The sequence below is a fragment of the Carassius gibelio genome, chromosome B11, assembly GCF_023724105.1.
Source record: "Carassius gibelio isolate Cgi1373 ecotype wild population from Czech Republic chromosome B11, carGib1.2-hapl.c, whole genome shotgun sequence".
Lineage (NCBI taxonomy): Eukaryota > Metazoa > Chordata > Actinopteri > Cypriniformes > Cyprinidae > Carassius > Carassius gibelio.
This window is the reverse complement of record NC_068406.1, coordinates 4,712,928-4,734,016: the sequence shown is the minus strand read 5'-3', so window position 1 is coordinate 4,734,016 and position 21,089 is coordinate 4,712,928. Positions and strand designations below refer to the sequence as shown.

The window sequence follows — 21,089 nt, the reverse complement described above, 5'->3', positions numbered from 1 at the left end:
AAATTGAAAGTACATTTCATTTGTAATTTTATCCCCATTTTGTTATACTTAAGCATGAATGTTGGTATTACACTACAAGTGTATTCTATTACAATTCAGTTCAAGTACATTAAAAATCAACAGATTACAAATTGAATTTCAGAAAATCTTCTTTATTATTAACACAAAAGTAACACACAAAAGCAGATATTTGCAAAAAGAGGAACCTTGAACAGTCGACTATCTCTGAAATGCCGGGAACAGAACAATGGCAAAACAACTTACTACAAATGCATATCTAGCTCTGACTTGAGTTACTAGAGGACTTGTAGCTCTTACTGCTGCACTTCCTCCATAGAAGGGCACGGATCTCTGCCACCTCGGTGTTGGGGATTCGCTCGCTCACTGCATCTGTGAAAACAGGAAAGAGACATGGGGATGAATTAAAACAGGATAGACAATGCATAACATTGAAATACAATCATTGATGATAATGGATTTGTTAAATCAATCTTGACAATGGATTTGGATTCATAACTATGACATTACTGTACCTGTAGAGAGTTCAAAACAAAGTGGTTTGTGATATCCGGTTCGCGAACGAATCATTCAATGTTACCGGATCTTTTTGAACCAGTTCACCAAATTGAACTGAATCATTTTAAACGGTTCGCGTCTCCAATAGGCATTAATCCATAAATTACTTAAGCTGTTAACTTTAACTGTTAACTTACACTCGCTCTGGAGTTAAAACAAACCAATATCCCGGAGTAATTCATTTACTCAAACAGTACACTGACTGAACTGCGGTGAAGGGGGAACTGAAGATGAACACCGAGCAGAGCCAGATAATGACTCGTTCACGAATCAAGAACAGTTTCTGTCAGACGCGTTCGATTCAAGAACCCAGGAGCTGATGATACTGCGCATGTGTGATTTAGTGTGAAGCAGACCGACACACAGAGTGTCTGAACCGAACTGATTCTTTTGGTGATTGATTCTGAACTGATTCTGTGCTAATGTTATGAGCCCAGGTAAACTGAAAGCTGAATCAAGGGCAATCATCGCCAATGACGCCATTACGTCGAGCGCAAAAGAACCGGTGAACCGTTTTCTTCAACCGGTTTACTGAATCAAACTGTCCGAAAGAAGTCAATGTTTTGTTCGTTATCTGGCTCGGCTCGGTGTTCATCTTCAGTTCTCTCTTCACAGCAGTTCAGTCAGTGTACTGTTTGAGTAAATGAATTACTCCGGGATATTGGTTTGTTTGAACTCAGAGGGAGTGTCAGCCACATTAAAAAAAAAAAAAAAAAAAAAAAAAAAGTTAACAGCTTAAGTCATTTGTAGATTAATGCCTATTGGAGACGCGAACCGTTTAAAACGATTCAGTTCAACTTGGTGAACTGGTTCAAAAAGATCTGCTTACATCGAATGATTCGTTCGTGAACCGGATATCACAAACTGCTGTGTTTTGAACTCTCTCTCACAACAGACACGGAAGAGAAGACAATGCTGAATAAAGAAGTAGTTTTTGTTATTTTTGGACCAAAATGTATTTTCGATGCTTCAAAATATTCTAACGGACCCTCTGATGTCACATGGACTACTTTGATGATGTTTTTCTTACCTTTCTGGACATGGACAGTATACCGCACACACAGCTTCAATGGAGGGACTGAGAGCTCTCGGACTAAATCTAAAATATCTTAAACTGTGTTCTGAAGATGAACGGAAGGTCTTACGGGTTTGGAACGACATGATGGCAAGTTATTAATGACAAAATTTTGCTATTTTGCTATAACTAACCCGTTAACAGTGGGATGCATGTCTTCAATACATAAAGTTGATTTCAGGACCTCAATGACTATGACTGCAGGTGTATGGGAGGGTTTAGATGGTGGCAGAGATAACCCTGGCATCACTAGCATACATATACACCCACCCACCTTTCAGAGCCTTTAAACTGTCCTCATCCAGTTCAACAAAAACTGCAGGCACTGTCCCAGGCCGCTGAGACTCCACCTGAGGGATGGCGTCCTCCTCCTCCTCACTGGTGTTAATCACCTATGCAGAAAACATCAACCTAATTACCTTAAACAACAATGTCAGCTATACACTCCTAATCATACACATGCCAAAACACAATTTTAGTGGTGCGAGTAGAAATGAACAGTTCATACACTCTTGAATAGTAACTAATTTTCACAAAAATGCAGTTCTGCTACAATCACAAGCTTTACCCTGAGCACCAAGGGCATATAGGTTTGTAGCTTGTGTTTGGACTTTGGTACTACTACATAATTAAATTAAAGCACAACGTGCGATAGTACATGCATTTCAGCACAAATAGGCTATGATCCATCACTGTAAACTCTGTAAAATTTTCTGGGGAACACTGCACATTTGATGAAGTCAGTTACATTTTTAAACTTACCATTTTTCGTTTTTTGGGAGGATCAAAAATATCACAACATGTGTCATCAGAATCAGACTCATATCTAGCAGGAGTAGAATGGAGTTGTCTTGTAGCTTGCTGTTTGAGGTCCCTCTTGAGCTGTTCGCCTATCTTGGCCATCTGTGAACCAGACTGACAACATACATCTTGTTTAAGAGAATGATTTTGAAAATGTCCACACCACCACTTTAATTAATGTCACACACCGTCGAGGAATGTGAACAGCAAATGAAGATATATTATTAAAAATAGACCAGATAATATAAAATATATTCAAATAGAAAGTAGTTATTTTAAATCGTAAAAATATTGCACGATATTACTGCTAAATGCAGGCTTGGTGAGCAGAAGAGACTTCTTTAAAAAAACCAAAAAAAAGAAAAAAACTTAAGTTACAATCAAAAACTTTTGACTGGTAGAGTAATCTCTCTTAAAATACCTTACTTTTATCATGGGTTATGATAATCAAAACAGTCCTGAGCTAGAATGAGCTTTGATCTCTGCAAACCAAATTATCACTTTAATCAAATATTTAATAATAATAATAATAATAATGTTTAATACCGTAAAACTGCTGGATTTAAATAAAAAAAACTATAGATGTGACGTGAATGCTTTACTGAGCTCGTGCAAACATCCACATCGGTGTAATAAGATGCATTTTTAACTGCTACTTTCATACTGCTTTGAATTTTGTTTGTTGTTTTTTCGTTATTGAAAGGAAAGAGAGTGTCATTTTCATATCCAAATGCCATTCTGTTCGGCTTGGTGCATTTCTGACATAGTAAAAGAAATGGACGCAGCGACCCCATTGGTCAAAATAAATAAAACGGCTACTTGACAACAAAAATATTTGTCAACAATTTTTTTTGACAATATTGTCGACTAATCGTTTCAGCCCTACTGGAATCACAATGTTCCATAACTGTTAAGTCATAATTCAAACTTACAGTCATTCCTTGCTTCACCACCCCCTTCTCCTGGCCAGACTGACTGGAAGACCATATATCCCCCCATTTGAGAAAAGTGACACGCTTCTGGACTACTTTGTAGTTTTCTGTGAAGACACATAAAAATACAAATACAGTGTGACCTTTTAATAAGAAAAAAAAAAAAAAATTCAAGACAGCAATGTCACTGTCATTTAATGTATTTGTACTTTATTACTTTCATCAGTATTAGGCACTAATGTCCATACCACATTACGGGGGGGGGGGGGGGGGGGGGGGGGGGGGGAGGGGTTCCATCCCTCTTGTACATTCAAAATGTCTCCTTGACACAACTTTATTTGTCCTATATTTTAGCCTGTTGCACCTTATACATGGGTTGTCCCCGACAACCGAATGACTTTAACTTTGTCTTAACTAATTATCAGAATTTGTATTAAATGGTCATGCTGACGCATGATGCATATCGACGACGAATTCCATTATACTAACGTTACTAGCTAAACCTTCACTAGAACCTAAGCCAAACACTTCAAAGATAAGGTATGGGTCTGTAAACGCTAGTGTTGGAGAGTTCTCTGTAGGAGGACTTATTAATTATGGCGTTTTTCCATTACATGATGGTACCTGCTCGACTCGCCAGTAACGTTACGCTACATGACAGTAGTCGGTTAGTTAATGTTACAAAAAGTATTCCGAATATTTCAAATGTTTCAGAACTTACCCGCCATGAACGTTTGGCTGCAACCGGCTTCGGATCTTGCCTGCGTTTAGCTGGCAAAATCACCTCTATCCAGCCTTCCTGGGACTGGATGTCTTCCTTGCAAGTCACTGTAACACCAGCATTTATATATGCATCCTGTATAATAGATGTACTCTCTCCAATAACGGAGCCGTCAACGAAATAAAACAACCCATACATGGTGCTAACTTTACCTTGTTACCGCCTGAGTTTCAGTGATGAATTTCAAACATTAACCGTTACTATATGGCTACTGGAGCTAATTGCCTCCAAGACTTCTACATAGTGATTGGATGTCGATGATGCTGCGCACACTGATTGGATGTGGTAACCGACTGGGGGGTAGGTCCAATTCCTGGGTCCATTAGTTGCCATTTATTGCTTAGTAGGGCTGTTCGATTCCACAATTTTTGCAATCGATTCCGATTCCAATTCCTGGTCCTGGAATCGAATGGAACGATTCCTCACTGTTGTTTTCGATTATTTATTTATTTTAGATTAAAAGGAACCTAATCTCACCATGATGACTGTAGGATAGGTCGTATAATGTATCCTTCCTATAATATGAAGCTGGAAAAAAGTTTTTTCAGCTTTGCCCATGAAATTAGTCATAGCCCAGCTCAGCAGGGACATGCGTTTATGGCATGAATTAAATAAGACATAGAGACACAACACTTAATATTGCATCAAGCTTTGTGTATGAAGTGCAATATTCTGTCTGAGTGCAATATAGTGTATGCCATCCATCCAGAGTCATTGACACGCAAATGTGTCATGGTTGAATCCAGGGAGAAGGTATATGTTATTCCTCTGCCAAACAACATTGAACGAGACTAATGTGGCATCAAGAAAATTGAATACTGCCAAGAAGTCCCAAAATTCCTGAGACCTATTGAATTGACTTGTAAATACAATATCTGTACAAAGAATTACTGTTCTTTACCTGTTACATAAAGTAACCCTTCTTTCAATAAAGTGTGTGTGCATTAATACAAGATGTAACAGTAAACAAAATTAACTTGTCTTACTCACTGCAGCATTGTAGCATATGACCCTTTAAGAAATCAGCCTAACAATATCAATACACTGCCAATTAGTAGGCTACAGTAAATTAATAATTATCTAAATTTCCACTAAAACTGTTTGCATCTTTGCATATTTTATGACAGTACTGTGATATGCTAAAAAACTACACTTATATTTAGTGCACTTTGTTTACAGTGTACTAAGATTACACTACAGATGAAGTGAAATCATTGTACACGTTAATAAATTATACTTTGTATTACAAATAAACTTACATACTAAAAGTACACAAAATTACCACTATACATTTTTATATTTTAACATATTTTATGAGAGTACTCTGATATGCAACTAGAAATACACTTATTTTAGAGTGTACTGTATAAAGTGTACAAAATTCACACTTCTAATGAAGTGAGAACATAGTACACTTTTAAAAAGTATACTAACAATTAATTTCCAAAAAATATACTTCCCATAAGTACACTGAATTGCCACTCTAAGTATGTCAAATTTAATATACTTAAAATGTTTTATCTTCAATACAATTTAAAATACATTAATAACAAAGTACACTTTCAAAAAGTACATTTAAAAAATAATTTGATTACTGATAAATTAGTATACTTATTGTTTGGACTATTAAGTTGAACTTAACTACATCTTTTTTGAAGTATACTTTTAAAAAGTACAAATCAAATACTCTTTAAATAAAGTACAACAAGTAGAAGCATACTTCTTTTATAATTCATGTACTTTATTCACATTTCAAATACACTAAAGTATACTACTTTTTTACCTGGGTTAATACCAAGAATGATAACTAAAATATTAACATTCTGTTAATTGTAAGCATGTGTTGTGGTTTATATATATGGGATAATAGATTTTGATTGTACTGCATGTTAGCTCATTATTGTGCCTTAGAGTACGATCATGCTAATAAGAAACCGTGCTGCTAACAACATGTTCAAGAGTAGTTTAAACCAGACAACTTGGTTGATAAAAACAAAGACTTCAGCTATACAAAGACAGTCACTCAAGTTACTTATGAATGGGGAAAAGTGCGGGAAAAAGTGTGATTCACTAGTCCCGCCTCCTGAATAAAACTGTAAAGTCATGTCACGTCATGTTCTGAGAAGCTCATGTGCATTGTACTATGGGGAACACACCCCAAAATATCTTATAAATCTAGTATAACGATGGAAGTTCTGCACATATTATCTTAAAAAAGGACAACCATCACTATTCCCTCTGATATTAACAGGTGTTGGTTGTTGTTGTTTTTTCATTTTGGTGCTGTTTTAGGTGTGACAAACGGAAGAAACAGCCAGAGATAGAAGCTCTCAGCGCTGCCCACGGTTCATCTGCACTCTTCTTGAGGTGTCAGCTCTCCGTCTCAACCAGACTGTGTAGAGAGATGCCTCTATTCCTGCTGCGGCGCAGGGTTTGAGCCTCATTATGCTGGACCCTCTAGCTCTTACTCAAGCCGAGTCCCGAGTTAGATGGGGGTTGAGATGGTCTAATCTGGTGCCAGCCTGTCTGCTAGATTGATTAAAGGAAGTCAGTGTGCATTTGGAGTTGGTCAGTGAACCGAGGAGCAGTTTGTGCCTTGAGTTGTAGAACTGACTTGATTTCTGTGGGTAATTCTTTTTAAACAGTCAGTTGTTTTTGTGTTAGTGTCTGCACAGACCATGTGTCCACAGAACAGGCTTCACCAGTAAATTGGACATCTACAGAAAGTTAAAGAAACTCCTCATTTGAGTGCCATGCTCTTTTGCGTAAGATTGAGCATGTGATGAACATGATCTGTCAAGCTGGACTTGCCGTTTCATGATCAGTCATGTGACTGATGGCGTTTGTGATAATTAGTGTCAAACTTTGTTCCATGTGTTTTCACACAGCGTGCAATATCAGCTGTGAATGCCTTCGGTCTCTTCCTAAAACAGAGCTATTGCAGGTTTGCAAAAGACTTGTAATATCCTTCTGAGAGCCAGAGAAAAAAACGTTATGATATTAGTATTTATTCCATGTCATTACATTGTTTAGAGTATAAGAATAAAACATCGGATTGGAGTGACGTCAACTCCTCCTTGAACTGATTGGCTAGAGGCGCAGCTGTCAATCTAGAACTTGCGGCCAATGGTGAAGCTGAAGCCTGCCCTGATTTACATGAAACTCAAACTGCAACTTTTAGAAACGCAAGCGCAGAACGTGGAAGCAAGAGCAAAAGGGAAAAGACCACAAGCACACAAAAAATAACATATGAGCAGGAAACCTGATTTTGTTTGAGATTTGGAAAATGTCTAATTCATGTTTCACTTTTGTGCAATAGAATTTTAAATGCGTTTACATTTTTGATTTACGCTTATTATTTTTCGATCCATGACTGCGCTATTGTGCGTTATTATTTTACACGTGTTTTTAAATATTTGATCTTTGCTTGTTGTTTTTCGCTCTGTGAGTGCCCGGTGAAAAAAACCCTCTCCAATATTTTGAATTTGGACTGCAATACCAAGTTCAACCACTCTGTGTCAATCCTACATACAGCACTTTTAATATCAGGAGTGGACAGCTGTAGGTTCAGCACTTCTCTGAGAACGTTTGTGCTGCTCTGTGTTTTGTCGTAGATGTGATGGATCAGCACAGAGCGCTTCACTCCGGTTGTCTGGTGTCGGGGGTCCGAACTCCCCCCATCCGACGCAACAGCAAACTGGCCAGCCTGGGACGCATCTTCAAGCCCTGGAAGTGGAGGAAAAAGAAAAATGAAAAACTGAGACAGGGCTCTACAGGTGAGTTAGGAAAAGTAAACCAGTAATGTATAAAAGTCAGGGATAATTACGCATCCATCAAATGAATGTCACTGCATTTCAGCTTTCATGTTATTACATTATATCACTGTAATTTCAGTAATACAATTAATAGTTCCATTTCTAGATTCTGACAGGTTAATGCTAAATTCAAGGAAAATCATTCAAGCAACAGTGTGATTTAAATATCAACAGGGAAACTGAAGACAGTACGGAATCACTTACATTTGAAACAGTAAAACTGTTTGTTTAGTCCAAAATGTTTTTCTTTAACAAATATTGTCAGTTGACATGAAACATGTATTGAACACTGATCATTTCTTAAATAAAATGATATATAAAAATGAAATATGGATAATTATTGAAATATGGAAATTGTGTGTAATACTTTTACAGTTTAATTAAAGCTACAAGACCTAGAGCAAAGGTTCACAACCTTTGAAGAACTGTTCATTTTAGATCATTGTAATGTACAATTAAATATTTCAATGTTTCTTTAAATATTTATTAAAACATATTATTCAAACATAATTGGTTAGATTTATATTAATTGTTATAATAATAATAATAATAATAATAATAATAATAATAATAATAAAGTAATAAAATATAAATTATTACAATTAATACATTTCACAATTACAAATGTTTTAATGACAAAATATTTCTCTGGGATTTATCTTATGTATATTTTATTAACAATGAATCATGTCATGGCAATTTCTGTTTACAGGGTTTTGAAATTATTATTACTATTATTATTATTATAACTATTATTTACTCGCAGATAGCAGTTTAAAATATTTCAGAGCTTGACATTACTAGAAGGTGTGTATTTATTATAAAAATGTCTGTGATATGAGTCTTTAGTTGTTACTTATTTTTTTCTAAATAAAGCTTGGCCTTTAATTTGATTGCGTATTGTTTGTTGAATAAAAGTGTTTCAATGTCAAACTGAATAAATGTGTTTTTGAATTCATCACATCATTTTTAGCATTGCTTCTCAGTATGTGTTGCTTGATTTGTAGACTGAAGGAGTGAGGTGTTCAGTGAGCTGTGTTTGACTCCTCAGGGCCGGAGAGGAAAGGGCCCAGCAGGCCGAATCGTGACGATCTCGTCAGGAAGGGTCTGACAGAGGCTGGCATGGGTGAGAAACATCACTCTTCAGCTCCCCGCTGTCAGCAGCAGCGAACATGCGTAACGTTAGCGAGATCGCCTGGTCCTGATTGACCACCAGCAGAGTTAGGAGGCTTTTATGAGAACGTGATGACAGCCGTTCTTCCCGTGCTTTCAGAGTCGGGTCAGGCGTGTGGCGTGAGTCCAGACGAGGCAGGATCCCCGGCGCGGGACGGGTCTGACGGAGAGGAGCACGAGGACGAGCCCATGGCTCCGCTGGCCAGCAACACTGAGGATCTGGGGTCTGATGAGGACAATCTGTCCACAGGTCAGGATCCCAGGAACATATATTTATATTTATGCATTTAGCAGATGCATTCAGGCTAGCAGTTTTTACCTAACATGTGTTCCCTGGGAATCGAACCCACAACCTCTTGAGCCACAGGAACATGGAGCAAAAAACTGATGCTGATAATTTCATCACTGTACAATCATGTTTTTGTAATTTAGTGCTCTGGTGGGTGAACTTGACCTTGAAAAAACGTTGGAGAATGTTATACTTCAAAATTTAATTCATTGTGTCTTTGTAATTATTTGTGAAATTTGTTAGCAGTTTCTGAGAGAAAAGTAAACTTTAGCCATTTACATATTTATAAGAAACTGAAAAAAGCACAAATGTCAGGGCATGACTAAACTTCTCCAGGCCCCAAAAATACCCTTAGACTCCAGAGGGTTAAAGTAAAGAAGTCCTGGTCAAAAGCCCAAAACAAGGCCAGATGAAAGGAGTAGATGCCCCACAATGCACTGCAAACTCCCATTAATGGACAAAAACGATTTCCGTGTGATTTTTTTCTTAACTTTATTTATTTATAGCTGAATATTCTGTTTCAGGAATATGACTCATGAGGGAAGCAAAATATTGATTCTGACACTGAGAAATTACTGTATAAACAGATTTCATTTAGAAATTGCTAGAAACAATTACATAGAAATGGCAAAAAAAAATTTTTTATTGATATGTATGCAGGTAATGTAGCTACATTTTCACCTTCAACAAGTTATGACTCATTCATATGTTGAAAATGGACAAAGTGTTGTCTTCACTAGTGAACAATACATTTACTAAAACAAATTTGAAAAGCATGCTAAGCATACTAAAAATACAGTTACTTTTGTATGTACTTTATAAAAATACCCTGCAGTAGTGCCTTTGTTATACTAAACTTAAAGTCTGCTAAACTGGAATAATTAATTTTGTGCTCATTGCACTTTAATTGTGCTTTTATTCAACTAAAGATACCCTGAAGTGTATTTGAATTGTGCTAAAGTGGAACTGTTACTAGTATACTTCAGGTACACTTTAAAAACCTGCAAATATTCAAAGATCGTACAATCTTCATCAACACTGACGTTAAAACACATTTTAGGCTTAATATTAAGAAATGTGCATTGTGCACAAGTAGTACTCCAAATCAAGTGTATTTATCATTTTTATATCAGTCAGTCTCGAGCGATACTTGTTGTCAATCGATTTGAACTATACTTACTATTAAATAAATGCATTTGAAATAAAAGGGCTTGAGAAGTGTTGAAGTAGCACCAGGTGGAGGCAGAGATTCCAGAACGCTCTTTTCTGATCTCTTTGCAGCACGAGACGCCACAGAGATGATAGACACAGAAGGGGAACTTGAACAAAGTGAGGATGAGGAGAAGTCCTGTGTTGAAGCCTCGAGCCGAGGGGCCAGTGTGGGGCCCCCTGAGGCCCCTGAGCACCATGAGCCGAAAAAAGAGGAGGCGCCGCCGCTCAGAGAAGTCCACACTCCTCCAGCCAGACTTCCTGTGAAGCTGCTGACTCGACTGGGTAGCCTTGACAGTCCGTATCAATTCATCAGATGCATTTGAAATAGCTTTCTAGAGCTGTCCAGAAGAGTGCTTGTTTTAAGTAATTATGAAACTAAATTAGTCATTATTTGTATTTTTGCTCTTGTCCGTTAGGTACCCACTCTAATCAGAGCCGGCCCGCTCCTGCCACGCTGCCCAGGAACTTCACCCTGCCCAAAGACGCCCTGCGGGGCAGGATCTGCACCCCCACCGGCTCCCCTCACTTAGGTCTGATGCCCCCTAGCTGCATCATCGAGGAACTGCACCGTGCGCTGGCCACCAAACACCGGCAGGACAGGTGAGAATAATTCATCCAGATTCTCTCATCGTTTATTAAGATAGATGTAGTTCATATGAATTGTGTGATATGCCGTAACATGATAGGTACATTACTGTTTAAAGGTTGGGGTCAGTAAGATATTTTAATGTTTTTCAAAATAAGTCTCACTAGAGCTGCGTTTATTTGACCAAAAAAATACAGAAATATTTAAATATTTAAAACAGCTGTTTTCTGTGTGAATCTGTGTTAAAGTGTAATGTATTTCTGTGATGCTCCGCTGTATTTTCAGCATCATTCCTCCAGTCTTCAGTGTCACATGATCTTCAGAAATCAGAATAATATGATGATTTACTGCTCAAGAAACATTGCTGATCACTATCAATCAGTTCTACTGACATTTATTTTTATTATTATTATATTTTTGTTGTTGTTGAAATTTTGATTAGTTTTATTTTTCATAATTCTTTGATGAATAGAAACTTCAAAAGAACAGCATTTATTTGAAATAGAAATTATCATTTGCAGTCGATTTGTCTTTGCTCAAGAAAAGTATTAATGTTCTTCAACAACAGCAACAAACCCCAAACTTTTAAACGGTACTGTGTCATTTTGCATGGAGAATCTTCCACCATTTTTTTTTTAAACATAATTTATGCGTTTGGCCATTGGATGATGGCACCTAGCTGTTATAAAATGCATCACGCCACGTTTGAGACGACTGACTGCTGACCGGTTGGGTTCTCACATACTGTATCACATTTATCGGAGATCTATTCCTGTAGTGTTACTTCTCAGGGAAAAACATGGTACATTTTACTGTGTTTATCCCTCAGATGAGACCATATGGGAAATCAAACACAGTCAGGGAGTTCAGATGCATGAAACATTTCCCAATCATTCTTACATGCACATCTTTCCTGCATAGTTTCCATGGAAAGGAGATGCGTAGCTCACCCAGACGGCGCTCAGATGGACGGCTGTCCCGCACCTCCAGCACTGAGAATGAGCCGAGCCCAGAGGTGCAGAACCAAAAAGAGGCTGAAGAGAACAAGGAGAACATGCGTCTGGACGAATACTACAGTGACCCGGACAGCTGGAACGAGTCCGTCATCTCTGGTCTGTTGCTTTGTGCTGCTTGTGGACATCAGTGTTAAATAAGAACCTTATTTTTTTTCATTAGCTAATTAACAATATTTGCAAAGTATCTGTTTAATGAAACAAAAATTTACATTATTTATATATAGTATTCATTATATTGTAATATATCTTAATTTAGTCAATATTGTAATATTTAAAATGTGCTTTTGTTTTGGGTGATTCCTACAGTAATTACTATTTATATTCATACCATATATATAATGTATGTATGTGTATGTGTGTGTCATTTTTTCTAAATTTAGCTGAATAAATAATCTTTCCATTGATGTAAGGTTTGTTAGGAGGACAATAGTTGTCTGAGATACAACTATTTGAAAATCCGGAATCTGAGGGTCCAAAAAAAATCTAAATATTGAGAAAATCTGTTACGGAATACCAGGACAGGAGGCTGAAAGTAACAGAAACAGTTTATTGAGGCACAAGCAGAGAAGCGGGTTGTGCTGGGTGATGTGATGGTGCTGGAGGCAGTGATGAAGTCATCCATAGTGGAATGGTTTTCAGACGCTGGAGGAAGTGGATACACACACACACACACACGATGAAGACTGGGAGCTTCTGGACGTCTAACGATGTCCCGCCCGTCCACTTATTATTTTGACCCATACAATGTTATGTTTTTTTTTTTTGGGCTATTGCTACAAATATACCCCAGTGACTTAAGACTGCTTTTGTGCTCCAGGGACACATATATATTGGTGCTGTCAAATGATTAATGGCAATCATGGCCGTAGCCAGGCTTTGAAAATTAGTGAGGTCCGGGGGTTTCTATAATAAACCCCTTATTATAGAATTGTGCTATAATAACAAATAATTATCTACACTTGAAAAGAGACAGAAATTTAGATGTTTTTGGTCGGATGATCATTTTAAATTATACCCTACTTATTTTTTATTAAAGTTTGTTAATACTTTACTATATTTATGGGGTGGATAATTTTATCAGTTGTTTATTATTTATGCAACCATACATATTGCTGATATTGTTTTTATTTATAACCATTATATAGTTGATAACTTTGACTAGTCATCTTATGATTGTTTATAGCATGATTTGTGAAAGTTTAATTACTATACTGAATGACTTTTGTTGGCTAGTGTTTGTGTATTTCATTTTATTCTGTACTCTAAGTTACTTGTTCTACAGATCTCTGCACAAGTGTTAGACAGCATTTTGATAGCTTTGATTTTTTTTTTTTTTTTACGTTTCTGACAAGTAATATCTTTTTTCCCCACCTTTTGGCCAACTTTTTTCTCCCTTCTCTAATCACATCAGAAAAGCATAATCAAAAAGTTGAAAATTAATTATTGGGTAGGGTAGGGGTAGGTGTAAGGAGGGCTTTATTGTCCCAATAAGGTGGCATCCATTTAATAATTTGAATTAAAATTAAAATTTACATTCAATTATTGCATACTGTTTTATAATGTACTACAATATTGAAGTGCAGATAATAGTCACTATTTGCAATAGGTATTATAAATGGCAGAAAATCCTGGTTTTTAACATCTATAGCTATTTGCACTTGGTGTAAACAGCCGCTGCCTTTTTTGATTACTGCCAGACTAATGCAGTGTTGCCAGATATTGCTATTAAAATAAACAAAAACCTATAAATAAATACAATAATACAAAATTATTTCAAATATTTTGGAAATTAGATAAGATAAAGTTATCACTGACCCTTAAACGCAACTTCCTACTTTATTAACTTTCTAAAGTGTCAAATTAAGTGGAAAAAGTAATAGTCAATCAGAGAACAAGTTTTATTTTTGAACATGAAAAATTTACCGAGGTCCGGACCTCTGTGACCTCATAGCTGGCTTTGGCCACGATCGCAATTAATCGCATCCAAAATAAACTTTTTTGTTTACATAATATATGTGTGTGTACTGTGTATATTTATTATGTTTATATAAATATAAACACATGCATGTATATATTCATTTAAAATATGTTTATATACGAAATATATTTATATATAAAATATAAGAATATAAATATGAAATATATACATATTTTCTAATTATTAACTGAATGTGTGTGTATTTATATAAACATAATAAATATATATGGTACACATACATATATTATGTAAACTAAAACTTTTATTTTAGATGTGATTAAACTTGAATAATCATTTGACTGCACCTTTATGTGTGTGTGTGTGTGTGTGTGTGCTAAAAAGCCAATCACACTGCAATAACATGCTGCCAACCACCCAGGTTTAGTGGCCGTGATATTCATCAATAAATTCATTTATCTGTTTGTAAATTGGTCTCTTTGGTCATGAACATGCCTGGCTCGTGTTTGTCCATTTTACCCTCAATAATGATCATATGAACATGTGTTTGGGTCTGTGCAGGTACACTTCCACGACGAATCAGAAAAGAGCTTCTGGCAGTAAAGCTGCATAACAGACCCAGCAAACAGGAGCTGGAGGACAGGAACATCTTCCCCGTGCGCAGTGATCAGGAACGCCAGGAGATCCGCCAGCAGATCGAAATGAAGCTTGCCAAGTGAGTCTGGTTATGTCCTGTCATACTGATGCTGTGAACGTTTCATTTACATTTAATATACTTATCATATAACATATAATAACACTGATCAAAAGTTTAGGTCTGTAAGAGTTTTTAAAGGAAATAGATATTTTTATTCCCCAAGGATACATTCATTTAATTTAAAAGTTCTTCTAAACTTTCTATTCACAGACAATATTGATAATAATCAGAAATTGTTCTTCTCTGTAGTTCCCTGTTTTTACAGTAGATATCGACCGCGGACACAATACAGAAGTAAAATTGCTAAAAGCTATGGGAATTTTTTGTCCCTTTTAAATGTTCTCGAGTTTATTTTCCTATCCTGCCAGTGCATTATTATATGGTGAGTTGCATGCTATTTTTTGCTTTAAGAGTTGTTTCCTCCCTGCTGTCTGCAGTCAGAACAGACCTGTGACCATTTTTTACGTTTTAAAGATGGTCTGAATGATTGTGCAATGAAAACAAATTGAGAAAAACTTTTTAGGACTGTATTGTGTAGACTTACGTTATAATTTAGCTTTGGAAAGTGTGCGCAATATTAGGGTTAATGAATATTTGTTAAAGAATGCTTTGCCTTAAAAATGAAAATTATTAACTAACCCTTGGGCTTTCATTGATATCATTGTAAATTGTTATCTTGCAGTTTAAGATAAAGTGATTTCCGGTTTGTGTTGCATCTGTCATGTCAGGTGTTTTTTTAGCCATCAGTTTACTGACCATGCAGTGCATGTGTTTACAGTACCTTCAGCAAATTAACTTCATGTCAACCAGTAGAGGGAGCTATAACATTTCTGTTTCTGTGAAACCCAAGCAAATGCTCACACACCTTTTCTGTGGGATTTGAGTAAGCAGACTGGATGAGGTTGACAAAACCTCGATTCTCTAGTCAGTGAAGCATTTTTGTGTTCATTTTGAGTTTGTGTGATTTTGATCATTGTTCTGCTAGAAGATTCAACCATGGTCAAGGCTTCCTGATGGTCAGACAGGTAGTTTATGATATCATGTATCCCAACAAGATTTCCGTGGGCCTTCTGAATGAAAAATACCCCACTCATCCATCAGGATACTTCACAGGGTCCTTTTGGCTGTGCCAAATCCATTCCTAGTTGTGTGTCTCCAAAAAGCTATTTTGGCCTAATTTCTCTAAAGAGTTCCACTAAAAGTTCCAGTAATGTTTAACAAAATGTAGGTGAATGAGTTTGTTATTTAATGGTAGCTAAAGCTTATTTATGACACCCTCCCGAACAAGTTGAGGTTATGTAGGTAGCGTCTGGTGTTTTGGAAATTTTCTGAACCAAATACCAACTAATGTCTGCAATTCTTCAACTGTGATACTTACAGATTTCTTATGAGAATATGGAAAATATCTAATGATTTAATGAAAAATATTGAATGATTTGTTCACATGAATCTTTTGAGAAAACAGACAGTGGGGCGGGTGTTTAGAATGGTAAACGGTTTAGATATTTAAGTGCGTCACAGATTTTCACAGAGCAATAGTCAGATAAACCTCTTTTTGTCTAGCTCTCCAGAAAACTTTAAGCTAGCTTTTAGGGTAGCCAGATGTCCTCTATTTCCTGGGAAATACAGGGCCTTCCTGTACTAAACAGGACATCTGCTTAATGTTTGAAAGCCATTTCATTTAGAGAAACAAACAATCAACACAGTCTTTGCAAGCATGCTCATTCTTAGTGGTATTTTTATTCTTGCTTTGAATTTTGTTTCTTGGAGACCACCTTCAGGCATCCACATGAGATGGGCTCATTTATCATTTATGTTTCTTGCTTAAGTTGTTCAAGTGATTTGGTTATGCCTCCTCAGTGACTGCGTAATAAACAGCCAGTGTCCTCTTGGTTCCAGTGTATTCATCCTCCTCGGCTGTAATTATAAGTGAGCTAATAAAACTTTAATGAGTATGTTGTGTGTAATCCCAATGGCTGTAAATAACTGGAGAGCTGCTGGAGTAAGAGGAACAGAGCAAAGACTGTTAACCAGCCACTGTTTAATGGACGCTTACTAAGCAACTGATTCCTTTACTAAAGCTGGACTGATTTTTATTACTATGCTTTCTCTGTATGCTCAAGTCACACATGCACATTGAGTTGTTTTGCACTGATTAGTTGCTCCACACGGTGGCAGCACTGATGCTAGGTGTTGTTTTACAGACAAACAAGAAATGGACGAGAAGGAAAACTCTAGCAACAAACCAGTGGAGACAATAGATGGATACATTTGTGTCAGGGGGTTCAGATATTCAAGGTCCCGTTTTTGAAGCTTTGATTGTGTTTACAGTGTGCAATATAACATGTGTTCATGTTTCGTGTGTAAAAAAACACAGTATTTTTCGCACAATTTACCATCTGTATACCACTGTTTTCACTGTCATAAAAACGGGCTGATGACTTCCTTGTTCTATAAAGTCCCTCCTTCAGAAATACGTAACGAGTTCTGATTGGGCCAGCGGTTCCTGTGTTGTGATTCGACAAAAGCTTAGCGTATGCTGCCCTCCTGGAAACGCGATTGGAATAGTTTTGAGAAGCAAGTGTGCAGGATCATGTGCTGGAGATGTACTTATAATCACAGGAGCGTTTTTACTGACGAGATGCGCATTAAAATCACATTTGATTTTTTTGCACAGCCCTACTATCTAGTTAAAGGTTCCAAGACATGGATTATTTCCTTATTTTTTTTAAATGCTTTTTTAATGTTTCCTTAGGTGTACTTATATTGTTAGTATGATTTTTACATTTAAAATTTAGAAATAAAAAGCATTTTTATATCCTGATATTAGCCCTCTGGCTTGAATGCTCAAAAAATAAAATAAATAATAATAATAATAATAATAATAATATATATATATATATATATATATATATATATATATATATATATATTTTTTTTTTTTTTTTTTTTTTTTTTTGAGCATTCAAGCCAGAGGGCTAATCAACGCCTTCTCCAGACAAAGAGGGAACTGCTCCATCTTTCAGGAATAATCTTTTTGCGAATCTGGCATTAAACTGATTGAGATTGAGGAAGCTGTCCACAGCAAAATGAGCTGCACATAGTGTTACATGTGGATTATAATTTTCGGGAACTGAGTTAAACATAAATTGTACTAACCATTAATCTCCAAGAACAGCGTCCCTGGGAAGCCCAAACAAAGATGATTGGACTCAGAGATGAAAATAACAGCGTTTCAATGACATGGCGACAAACACAAACGCAGCTCTTCCTTCTCCGTCGGAGCGCATCAAGGCCACGCCCCCTTTTTGTCAATTCATGTGGGCGGAGGTTAGTCAAAACACTGTTTTAGTGACGTCATTACTGCAGGAACTAGAGGGATGTAGTCCAAATGGGCCGTTTTTTTGTAGGCGAATTCTGTTAAATCAAATATCTCGCTTGGCATTGAACTTTGAGCTTTAGAATTTTACAGATATTATTTATACTCTAACAACAACATTACACACTAACTAAAGTTTAAAACATGGGATCACGAAGAACTAGACCTTTCACAAAACTCTACTTTAAAAGAATATAAAGACACATTTTTGTTATAGTTAATATCTGACGAGAAATAGTGCAGGAACTGTAGAAAGATGATACTTTGGAAGGTTATGTGAAAGGCACATTGTGTGCTATGGGCTTTAGTGACTTAAGTCAACAAAGTCCCTCCTACATCTGTGGGATTATGTTACCCATTGTATCACCCCCTAGGTGATCACAGTTACGAAGTTAAGTGCGAGCTAGGGCTGGAACGATTACTCAGCATTTTCCACAGTGTTGAAAATAAAAATTTAAGTGAAGTGGCATGTATTCAAGTCAAGTAATCCATGCTAACCCATGTGCTCTGCATTTAACCCATTCAAGTGTACACACACAGTGTCATGGTGGCTGTCAGGCGAAGGAGTTTGAAGGAGAACGCAGGACACAGATATACAACACAGAGTCTTTTAATGAATCCACTGGGGAGAAATGTAGAAATCAACTACTTTCAACAACATAGACAGGACAAAGAGACATAGGAAAGGCAGGGCTATTTAAACTGAACCAAACAATTGACTAATAAGATAATAAATGAACACAGGTGGAAACTAATTAACTAATAGAGCAATAAATGGAAAACTAGGACAAGGCAGGCAGAACAGAATCACAGAACATACACGTGATCCACAGCAGGGTGTAGTGAACATTTGATCTCATATGACCTAATGTAAGGGCCTGCAATAACACGGTTTGACCAGTGTGGGGCTGTAGCAGAAGACTGTTATTCAGCAGTCCAACAAAAGAAGACGCTTATGAGCCATGCAAACACTGAAAAATGCCAAACCAGTAGAATGTGGTAAAGTTTTACAAAACTACAGACAGAAAATGCTGCTATGTGTGAAGGCCCAAAAAACACAGCCAAGTAGTTTTTTGGTTGGTGTAAAAAGTAGATTGATATACGCAAGCAGTGATTTAAGAGTGACATTTAGATTAACGTAAATACAAGCTGTGAACTTTCCTCACAATAACGAAATAAACACACAAACAATATGACAGTGCTGAGAAAGCAGCAGATAAGAAAGCACTGGATCAGATGTGGATGTCTGCATCAGCCGTGCGCACCAGTCATGTCACATTTATTTATGTAACACTTTCTGCAATGGATTGATTTAAAGAAAGTACATTTATTTATTTTTTTATGTCAGTGTCACTTTATTTCCTGCTATAAAGCAGCTCTATATGTACAGAATATATAGAGTATGCAATATTTTAACAAATTGCAAAATCTGAATAATCAGTCAAACCGACTGAATAATCTCTGAAATAACTGACGATTAGTCGGTGAATAATTTTGGTTTGCTTAGTCGGGTACCTTTCATTTTCAGTGATATCGTCGACTTGATTGCAAAGATACTATATGAACTAAACTGAACTGGACGATGACATCACTGAATTAATGATGAACTGACTTTAACTGCAAACAGAGTGTTTACTACTGTCCTTTTGCATTATTACACACTATTATCCTTTTTAATACTGTAAATCTGCTTTGACACAATCTGTATTGTTAAATGCACTATGTAAATAAAGGTGACTTGACTAGTAATCGCTGGACTAATCAGTAATGGAAATAATCATTTGTTGCAGCCCAAGTACGAGCACACATTTCCTAAACATGGTATTTCACACTTCTGTGACAAATTTGCCAGTAATAAGAAGGATTGTTGCTCTTTATTAGGTTCAAAACACTAAGGCTATTAGAAACTAAATCTGAGATCAGAAGTAGTTCTGGGAAACTGTGATCAGCTACAGTACATTTCAATCGTCGTTTATAATCTTTAGTCCATTGTTGGCCATCTGTTGTTGGAATCTGGATGTTCAGAATTGAAATGTGACCTATATAAAAGGGTTCAGCTGTGTCATGTTGTTACAGGTGTAAAGTATACAGGGAACCCCTCTGGAGTCCAGTCTCCTCTGAGCCGCTCTCGGATGGGAGTCTGAGACGGGCCGCACACAAACAGCTTATGTAAGGCCTCCGCTTACGCAACCGAGCGCTTGCAGATCGATCGCGGACACAATTGTGAGGATGAACTCTACTCAGTGGCTAAGAGAAATGGATCCTAGGTCAAATCATGCCACAGGGTGTTAGGATTTCATATTGATGTGTGTGTGTGTGTGTGTGTGTGTGTGTCAGAACCCCTGAACTTCGTCACTGTACTCAATCAGCACATGCTTCAGGCTACACATGATGTTCTTTATGGTTGTGATATAATGTCTAGAGTGGTCACTTTCCATAAAACAGGTATTGCCCAACAACTGGATTCTCTGACTTTAAGTGACAGCGTGTGAAAAACAGCCACAATGCAAGAGTGTTCAAACTCTATGATTTGAGGAAAAATGTTAAGACATCCGGCCTTTCAAAGCTGCATTTATTTAGAAGCAGTTAACTTAATTAAACATCGGCTAACAGAATGACTTCACTTTTGTCTTAAGTGAAATTGTATTTTCATAATATAGCTAATTCAGCTTTTGTTTAAGGTAACATTAATTTGTAAAAATTTTGTAAAAATAGTTTTTTTTTATAATAATAGTAATAATAGTGATAACAATAATAATGAAAGTTTTCATCTTTGGGAAAATAATGTTTCCTGCTGACTCGCAAAACAGTGTCTTGTCAC

At 36.7% G+C, this 21,089-nt stretch overlaps 1 protein-coding gene across 2 annotated transcripts in view; it reads left to right on the top strand.

The window, feature by feature from the left end:
• Nucleotides 1–21,089, top strand: part of LOC127967785 (phosphatase and actin regulator 3-like) — a 51,665-nt gene that overhangs the window by 16,358 nt on the left and 14,218 nt on the right. The window contains exons 2-8 of one of the 2 annotated variants that reach the window (XM_052568466.1): nt 7,780–7,941; nt 9,032–9,106; nt 9,254–9,403; nt 10,724–10,936; nt 11,071–11,254; nt 12,162–12,352; nt 14,754–14,907. In XM_052568466.1, coding sequence (XP_052424426.1) covers nt 7,780–7,941; nt 9,032–9,106; nt 9,254–9,403; nt 10,724–10,936; nt 11,071–11,254; nt 12,162–12,352; nt 14,754–14,907 — 1,129 coding nt within the window. Of the gene's footprint in view, nt 1–7,779; nt 7,942–9,031; nt 9,107–9,253; nt 9,404–10,723; nt 10,949–11,070; nt 11,255–12,161; nt 12,353–14,753; nt 14,908–21,089 lie in introns of both variants that reach the window. The other variant, XM_052568465.1, reaches the window with a different exon arrangement.